Below are 8,751 nucleotides of genomic sequence, written 5' to 3' on the forward strand. Positions count from 1 at the left end.
ATATTTATAATTTATAAAATTTCTTAAACTTGGTGTAATATTCTATATTTATTCTTTTCATTTTTTTCTCACGATATAAATCCTTGCTCAAAGAAAAATTGAGTTTAAGAAGAGTAGATTATCATCTCTCTTGTATTTTTTTTTCATTATCTATCTTCTTAATCCAGAACATGTCTGACAAATCTCACATTATCATCCGCTCTTTCTTTGCTTTTATTCTGGATTATCCACGAAAAAAAGAGGAGGATTTTTCTTTGACACATCCAACTGCATTGTGAGAGAATTGATTTGAGTCAGGAATTCTCCTTGTTGCAGGCTCTATAGGCCTTCCTCTCCCCCTGGCACCTTTTCTTTCTTGGATCTCTAGAAACAAAAATCACTTGTTCTTTGTTTTGTATGCAATGAACCGTTGACATTGGCATGCTTTGCCTCACAGAGTTATGAGAGGTTTCATAGCTCCCTTAGCACAGCCTCATGGGAAAGTTTTCAAGTGAGCTTAACTTGAGTCAATGAAAGTATAAATTGATACCAACAATCAAAACAAGAACGAAAAACTTGACACCACCAGATTCAGCACTTATGCTGTCAAAAGACTTGCTTTATGTATTTATATCCTGTTTTACATCTTCTTGTTAATCTTGTTGTTGCACTTGTTCCTCCTAAAATATTGATCCTCCTTGCGCTGATCTTCTCTCCTAGAGGAGATTCATAAGCAAGAGTATAATTCAGAGAATCACTAACATCACTGCTGAAAACATTGCTCCCTTCTCAAAGAAGAGCAATATAACCCGCAAAAGAAAAACAAAGAAAACTACACCACTTTTCATGCTGATTGGAATATACAATCAAAATTCAAACTCAATGATTGTTAGGGCCAGTGTCTAGGTCTCGCCGAGCGGTAAGACTTATCGACCGATTCAAGCATGGCTTCTTCACGCATTTCGATCCTATCAGCTCGGTTACCGTCCACAAATCTCAATGTAGGTGGAGCTTCTCCGATCGAATCAACTATTGCCTTTTTCTTTCTCTCGCAGGGCTCTCATCAAAGTTTGGGAGCGGCAATGATGGACCTTCTTCCAGCGCTCCATAATCACTGTAAGAACAGGAGCGCTACTCTTTTAAGATGTTCCAGAGCTGCTGCTGCTACCAACGGAAACTCGGCAGTTTTGATGCAAAAGAAGAAGGAAGAAAAAGACGACGAGAAAATCGATCAGTCGCCCCGGCATCTCTTTCAGTATCCAGATGGGCCGTCGCAAGCAACGTTTTTTCGATTTGACGATGTGGAAGAAGTTTCTTCGGCGCTGGCCGAGTATATCGTTCAAGTTTCCAATGAGGCTATCAAGCAGCGAGGTAAGTTCACTTTCGTGCTCTCGGGTGGTTCCATAGTGAAGGTAACTGAAAGTTCCCTCTTCATCTTCTTCGTTTTTCGTTTTTCATTTCGTTGTGAATGATTTTCTTGCATCCAGGCTTTGCGATTTCTCGCGGAAGGCCCCGTTTTTCACAGCATTGCTTGGGACAAATGGAATGTTTTCTGGGTGGACGAACGAGTGGTGCCTTTGAACCACGAAGATAGTAATTACAAGCTCGCCAAGGTGAATGAATTGTGTGCTTTTTTGCACGTTAATTTTTTATTTTTTCTCTGTGATTTTATTTTTCTACAGGACGAGTTTTTGTCCAAGGTGCCAATTCCTCACGAACAAATTCATGCAATCCAGAATTTCCACGATGAAAAGGCTGCGGCCCATGCATACGAATCAAAGCTAAGGTTGTTTCTCTATCTTTTGTTCTTTAGTTCTTCGATGGAAATGGCCTGGACAGGGAGCTTGTGAGGAAGAAAGTGATCGCAACGAAAACCACCAAGAAGTTCCCACGCTTCGACTTTGTAAGTTCGCTCGTTCGCTGCTCTCCTTCTCAGCTAAATTCAAGATGGTATTTCACAGGTACTCTTGGGACTTGGTCCAGATGGCCATGTCGCCTCGCTATTTCCAAATCGTCCCTCGCTAGCTGAAGAAAAGCTATGGGTGCTTCCAATATCCAACTCTCCAAAGCCTCCATCGAAACGAATCACAATGACACTTCCATGCATCAACGCTGCCGAGCATGTAAGTGGTGACGAGGAGATCTCCCAGATTTCATTTTTTTTCTTCTTCTCTACAGGTTGCGTTTGTGGCCTTGGGCTCTGGAAAAGCTCATGTTCTTCACAGAGTTCTCGAAAGACCAGCACTCCCAGGCTCGTTACCAGCTCAAATGGTTAGAGTGGACGATGGAAACTTGGTGTGGTTTGCCGACCAAGGCGCCACTTCGGAGCTCCACCTGGAGAATTGGAACAACGCAAAGCAGTTCCCCTTCTTCGATTTCAAGCAACCCGCGAGCGTTTCAAGCTAAGTCGAAAACTTTCCTTTCTTCATCCAACGCAATAAAACTGTTCGTGCTAAGAAGCTCTCCCGAGTTAAAAGAGTGAAGGAATTCACATCGGCTTCCAACGTCATCCTAAAGTGGCTAGAAGATGAAAGAAAATACAAGTTGTGTGTACCTATTCGTTCGTAGCTTGGCGACTTTGTCTTCGCTGCTCCTGTGAGATCTCTTCTCGTCGTCGTCAAGCAGGCAGAGGCTCGCTGGTTTCCGGTTCTGGTGCCTCTGCCGACGAGACTGCTGATGGACCACTTGTGGGAATGAAGGACTTCACTGCTGGAGTGACACCACCGGGGGCGATTGCACGGTTGACAGCAGGAGCAGGCTCGGGACTGGGTGCTGGAGCTGGAGTAGTCGCCGAAGGAGCCATGATAATCTTCTTTTCTTTGATGATGTGTAGCACCTTGTTTGCTTCGTCGATGAAGGCTTCGTATCCCTCTATGTTCCGGATGACTATATCGATCTGTGATAGGCATAAGATAAGCCAGCTTCTTCTCATAAGGAGTATAAAAGAGATATCTACCTGTAGGAAACCTTCACAGTTTGCCTTCAACGTTCTCAAAGCTACCTCTGCTCCTTCCGAGTAGGGGTATCTGCAGTAGCAAGTTTTCTTAAGCTAAAAACGCCTTGAAACTCTATAATCATACCCATAGATTCGGCACGAAAGTGGAGGAAACGCCAAGTACTTCAAGTTTTCTCTCCTGGCGACGAGAAGAGCAGCCCTGAAAACAAAGACATTTGGTCACATCCAGCAAGATAATATTGAAGAGGAGAGATAGTTACTTGTAGGCTTTCTCAAGGTAAGGATCCGACTCTCTCACGTTGGTCGTCTCGTCTTTCTTATAGACTGGTCCAACAGTGTGGATGACACGAGCTACAGGCAAGTTGAAAGCTCTGCAAGACATCTATGCCTGTCAAGTTCGCTTGAAAAGAAAAACTAGCAGACCTGGTGCTGATGGCATCTCCAACCTCGGCCTTGATGCCTTGCGGAGCAACATCGGGCAGCCTCTGAGTAGCGTCCAAAAGTCTCGATCCAGCAGCTTTAAACAAAACTGGACCAAGAAGAAACCAAGTTACGAGAGGAAAACAAAGCTTTCGCTTTCATACCGGCATTCACAGCAGGTCCGGTGTTGAGCCTCTTGTTGCCCGGAGCAATCTATAACAAAACCACATAAAACCATCAAAAGGAGAAGGAGAGAAAAAAGAATGGTACGTACCACAGCATCATACTTGCCATCGACATGCCACTTCGAGAGATCTCCAAAGTAAATGGTAGTGAAGCAAGTCTCAGACATCTTATAGTGGACGCGCTGGAGGAGCTCGGTTGGCGCTGGAGGAGGAGTGAGCCACTCCATGACTTTGGACTTCTGCTTGGTCGGATCGTAGGGCCTTGGAGTTCCTGGCTTTGGCCGCGGAGTTCCTGGAAGCCCAGGAATCTGTGTCCCCGGAAAGTTAAGTCCCAGAGCTCCAGTGAATCCCGGGGACATGGTGGGAGGCTTTGCGCAAGTCGATTGCTTCTCGATCGGCGCCACCGGAGCCATGGACGATGCTCGTCCCGGCGGCTTGGCCTCGGCGTTGCTGCTCTCGGAATCGACTGGCGGCGGAGGTGGCGGCGGCTGCCTGGTGCGATTATCCGTTGGAGGCTGGCTGACCCTCTTTGGCACCGCTGGAGTCGACGATGGCAGTGGAAATTCGCGACTGGCGCTCGTCTGGAAGGCACGGGCAGCGCCGGAGAGGAGATAGACGCTGCTACCGCTGCCGCCATGGCCGACTCTTCGCCGGAGCGCCTGCATTGCCTGCATTGGAAGGGATTTCCTGCAAGGGATGCGCAGTAGAACCCTAGCGCTGGACAGAGAAAAGCTAACCCTAGCTGGACGCGCTGCCGCCTGGGATGCGCTGCAAGCCGCCTTGGAAGAGAACACGCAGCACCGGAAGAACCCTAAACCCTCAGGGTATGGGGGAGGGTTTATGTGTCAGCCGTCCGATCAAAAGCATATTCTCCTGGGAGAGATATTTTACCGTTTAGGGTTTTTGGGGAGAAAATCGACCGGAGGGATGAAGAATGCGTCCTCGTCTTCTCTCCGCTACTGCTGGCGGCACCGGATTTCCTCGCGGCATTCTTCGTTTGTAGGTTGGAGTAGAGTAGGATTGCTCGATTCTTGCGTCAATCGCCGGTTTTTGAGGCGCGGGAGCTTCGTCCGGCAAGCGAACGCTGGATTGTCCTGGCGGGATAACCAGGCATTCGCGGAGAGGCGAGCTTACGCGACATCGGCCAAGATCAAGCACGGCTTCGTTTGCGAGAATTGTGGGACGATTCACGCGAAGTGGCATGGATTTTGCAACCAGTGTCGGCAGGCCAATAGCTTGAAGGAGTTTACAAATGTAGTGAGTAGTGGGAGCAGTGGAGGAGGAGGAGGAGCTGGGGCGAGGGCAGTGGAAGGAGTGGGATTGGCCGATAGAGCCAGTGCCAATGGTGGGATTGTAGAGTTTGGAAAGAGGATGAATAGGCCTTACTTGGGAGCCAAGGCCGAGCTCAAGCCTCAACGCTTGGCCGAGATCACAGCGTCCAAAAACCACTTGCATTGGCGGCTTTCACTGTAAGTTTCACTCCTTTCTAGCTGGTTTTGAAAGTTTCTTAATGGATTCTTCCACAGGCCTGGGAAGACGGGCTCGGAGATAGCCAGAGTTCTTGGAGGAGGTCTTGTTCCAGGTTGATTGAATTACTCCATCATTCAGTCTTTTCTTATGCTTACATCCTCCATATATTTGCAGGCTCTCTGATTCTCGTCAGTGGTGATCCTGGAGTTGGCAAAAGCACGTTGCTCTTGCAGGTTTGTGCTGGAATTTTTTTTGTCTCGCTCGAATGCATGTATTTTAACAGAACTATCCCAGTTGGCGGAGATTGTCTCAGTTGGGGCCGATGAAGCAGCTCCGGTCCTCTACATTTCTGGGGAGGAGGTAATAAATTTCAAAGTTGGATCCTTAAACATCAAGTCTTACTTTTTGTTCATTGTAGAGCGTTGAGCAAATCGGAAACAGAGCGGAGCGGCTAAAAATTGAGTCCAACGAGATCTTTATCCTGTCTGCTACAGATCTTGATGTAAGTTGTGTCGAGCTTTCAACTTTTATGACATGGTGGGTCTTGTAGGTTGTTCTTACGTGGATTCAAGAAATTGTGCCGCGTGCTGTTGTGCTAGATTCTATCCAGACAGTCTATCTACCAGATGCTTCTGGAAGTGCAGGAAGTATTTCTCAGGTACGCGAGAAAGCCCGAGCATTTTATTTAATCTCTTGCTTACCACGTAAGAGTTTTTCAGGTCAGAGAATGCACTTCGGCTTTGCTACGGGTAGCGAAGAAGACAAACACTGCCATTTTTCTGGTGGGTATGTATGCTGGAATTTCTACCTGATAGACCATAACTATTGGCGATATAAAGATTGGGCATGTAACGAAATCTGGAGAAATAGCGGGGCCACGTACATTGGAGCACATGGTTGATGTTTGTCTTCACTTGGAGGTAAATGGTTTTTATCTTTGTTCGTTTGAGGTTGCCAAATATTTATTGTCTCCAGGGAGACCGTCTTTTGTCTCAACGGCTTCTAAGATCACTAAAAAATCGCTTCGGTTCTACGAAAGAGGTGACTGTCTTTCAGCATTTGATTTTAAATTGAATCTTGCTGTTTTATCTTTATCACAGGTGGGCGTGTTTGAGATGGTCGACAACGGTTTACGAGCGGTAGAAAATCCCAGTTTGATGTTTCTCTCTGATAGAACTGGGGAGGACAGTAATGCATCAGCCACCGTTGGGGTGGCTTTGGAAGGATCTCGGCCGCTGCTGGTTGAAATCCAGGTAAGCGACTTCTAGGATATACGTTGGGTGATGATACTTTTAGCCAAATCTGAGCGTTGTCTGGCTGCTCTAGCTTTCCAGGTTCAACGAGAGACTGGTGGTAGATTCTTTGGAATTTCCCGAGTTTCGAGTGAGCTGGACTGCCAAGAACAGTTTCTCTGACTTGCCATGATCTGACTTTAAAACCGAGAAGCGTATCTGACAACGATCAAAAGCTAAAGTTTTCTCCGGCATGAACGCGCGTTTTGCAGGCCTTATGCTCTCCTGCCACTTCACTGCCAAGTAAAAGAACGTTCACTGGAGTGGATCCATCTCGATTCAATCTGATTGTTGCCGTAAGTCACTCCATAAATATTCTCCACTCTTGTGAGGCTTGACGCTGTGATGCCAGGTCTTACTCAAACAAGCGCGCTTGAGACTTGCAAGACAGGTGCGCTTTGTACTTTGTGCTAGCAAAAGTTCTTTATGCTGAAATACTGCTCTAGGATATTTTTGTTAATGTTGTTGGAGGCTTTCGTTTGGAAGAGCCCGCTACAGATATTGCTGTTGCCGTCGCTATTGCCAGCAGGTACTTTCTCTCGACTAGCTGGGCTCACGAGCTTCGTCTTGCTTGCAGCTATATAGAAAGGCCGGTTCCTCGGGACACAGTCTTTGTTGGTGAGCTAGGACTCGGGGGAGAGCTGCGCTTTGTAAGTTCTTACGTGGTTTCTCACTTTTCAATGCTGGAAATTCCGTCCATGCAGGTAGCTCAACTCGAAAGGCGACTGTTTGAGGCATCCAAGCTGGGTTTCAAGAAATGCATCGTCCCACAGGGTGCCAAAGGAGTCAAGGTGGACGGGATGGAGCTTATTCTTTGCTCGAGCCTCAAGGACGTTCTAGAGAAAGTCTTCAACTACAAGAGCCTGCCCCAGCAGCGAAAGAGTGGAGCCACGGTTCATTTGGATGCGTTTCCGGAAGAAGACGGGGTGTGTGGTGAGGTCCAAGTCGGTCAGGACGCTCTTGACGATGATCTTGCTAATGGGTAATAAGCTTTTGCATCGTAAATTTTTTATCTCACAGGTGTACATATAATTTAGCAATTTTAAATGTTCCAAGGCTAGATCTAGCAATATGATTGGCGGTCTTGATTGTTCTCTTAGCCTCAACAAGCATCACCCAGAAGAGGGTGGAGGGGCTGTGATTGTCTCCTACCTTGGACAGTGCTCGTGTGATCCCCTTCCTCGTTGTGTAGAGCTAGAACATTGCAACGCTGGAGTGGCTGCTTGGAACCAGTGGCACGTAGAGGATTGAGCCACAAGAAGAAGAGTGCATTGGAAATAAGGAGAGGCAGGTGAGGACAATCCATCCTTGACTGACTTTAAAGCAATGCAATGAATATGCTTGTTATTAATAATGTAGAATACATTAATGTTTTTTAGTTTTATAGTTTTATATAAAAATAAGAAATTAAAAAAACATTATTTTAATTAAAATTATTTCTCCATAATATTTTCTTTAATTTTTTTTATAAAAATGTTACTATTAATTGTCCATATCTTCTATTTTTAAAATTGCAAATACTATGTAATTTGAGAAAAATACATTATTTTTTTATATAAGTGTAAGTTCCTACATTTAGACTTCTCGGGAGATCATCAGAGCTTAGTACTATTTAAATCCAAGGATGTTTAACTCCAACTATCCCAAGACCCTTAACCGTTTGAAAAAAAAAATGCATTCATAAGCCTTTTCCTTTTATATTTGAACTTTATGGATAATCTTTTAAATTTGTTTATAATCCACCACGCTTTCCTGCAAATTCATGCTCTCGTGAATAAAAGTTGAAAGCTACAACTCTCCTGAGAGCCCTGCTCTCTTGACACCCTACCCCTCAGGTCAAGTCTAGCTGAATCAAATTAGACTAACCAGATGTCAATCAACATATAATGTGATTCTCTTATTCAACCAATAGAATTAGACTTGAGACTGCTCTGATACCAAATGTAAGCTCATGAATTTGGATTTCTCAGGAGGTTATTTATTATTCAAATCCAAAAATGCTTAATCCCAAATATCCCAAGACCCTTAATCAATTAGAAAAAAGGTGCACTTTTATTCATAGGCCCTTTTTCTATATATTTAAACCCATATAGATCATTTTTCAAATTGTTCCCTTTAGTTGTTTATAATAAAGTTTTGATGATGGAGTGAGGATGAGTAAATATGGTGATGGAGTAAGGATAAATAATATGTATTATGGAATGAGGATAAATATAATGAGTTTAAATGAAATATTTATAACCCAATGCAATGACGTTAAACAAATACGATAGTGGAATGAATTGAGGATCAACATAATAAATCCAAATGAATTAATGCTTTAAAGCTCTTTTTCTTTTGAGAAAGGGATAACAGGGATGTAAAAGATAACCCAAGTGAGTGTGAACGAAAATAAGAGCTGTAGTTATCCTGAAAATTTTATTATAGGCTTTTTTTCTTAAATTTAAAT

The 8,751-nt window shown here is 44.6% G+C and overlaps 3 protein-coding genes across 4 annotated transcripts; 2 read left to right on the top strand and 1 right to left on the bottom strand.

Moving 5' to 3' along the window:
- The first annotated feature begins 868 nt into the window (after positions 1-868).
- On the top strand, positions 869-2,438 carry LOC9637898 (probable 6-phosphogluconolactonase 1). The gene is made up of 7 exons (XM_002973102.2): positions 869-980; positions 1,035-1,391; positions 1,467-1,592; positions 1,662-1,765; positions 1,819-1,882; positions 1,941-2,102; positions 2,158-2,438. The coding sequence occupies exons 1-7, from the start codon at positions 924-926 to the stop codon at positions 2,383-2,385; spliced, it is 1,098 nt and encodes a 365-aa protein (XP_002973148.2). The 5' UTR covers positions 869-923; the 3' UTR covers positions 2,386-2,438.
- Positions 2,430-4,995, bottom strand: LOC9637899. The gene is made up of 8 exons (XM_024678041.1): positions 4,501-4,995; positions 3,630-4,358; positions 3,520-3,568; positions 3,359-3,464; positions 3,196-3,306; positions 3,060-3,134; positions 2,936-3,005; positions 2,430-2,875 (listed from the first exon to the last, which is right to left on the bottom strand). Exons 1-8 carry the CDS (start codon positions 4,993-4,995, stop codon positions 2,597-2,599), a joined length of 1,914 nt encoding a protein of 637 aa, XP_024533809.1. The 3' UTR covers positions 2,430-2,596.
- LOC9641407 (DNA repair protein RadA) lies at positions 4,211-7,374 on the top strand. 2 transcript variants are annotated; one of them, XM_024678350.1, is made up of 15 exons: positions 4,211-5,009; positions 5,067-5,122; positions 5,185-5,243; positions 5,305-5,370; positions 5,429-5,512; positions 5,561-5,668; positions 5,730-5,792; positions 5,850-5,930; positions 5,986-6,051; positions 6,111-6,263; positions 6,515-6,598; positions 6,655-6,693; positions 6,749-6,831; positions 6,880-6,952; positions 7,007-7,374. In XM_024678350.1, the coding sequence occupies exons 1-15, from the start codon at positions 4,237-4,239 to the stop codon at positions 7,286-7,288; spliced, it is 2,070 nt and encodes a 689-aa protein (XP_024534118.1). In that variant the 5' UTR covers positions 4,211-4,236; the 3' UTR covers positions 7,289-7,374. The 2 variants fall into 2 exon arrangements, with proteins under 2 accessions (XP_024534118.1, XP_024534117.1); XM_024678349.1 differs by having other exon boundaries at positions 6,749-6,952.
- Positions 7,375-8,751: the final 1,377 nt, after the last annotated feature.

This window comes from Selaginella moellendorffii, unplaced genomic scaffold, assembly GCF_000143415.4.
Source record: "Selaginella moellendorffii unplaced genomic scaffold, v1.0 SELMOscaffold_21, whole genome shotgun sequence".
Lineage (NCBI taxonomy): Eukaryota > Viridiplantae > Streptophyta > Lycopodiopsida > Selaginellales > Selaginellaceae > Selaginella > Selaginella moellendorffii.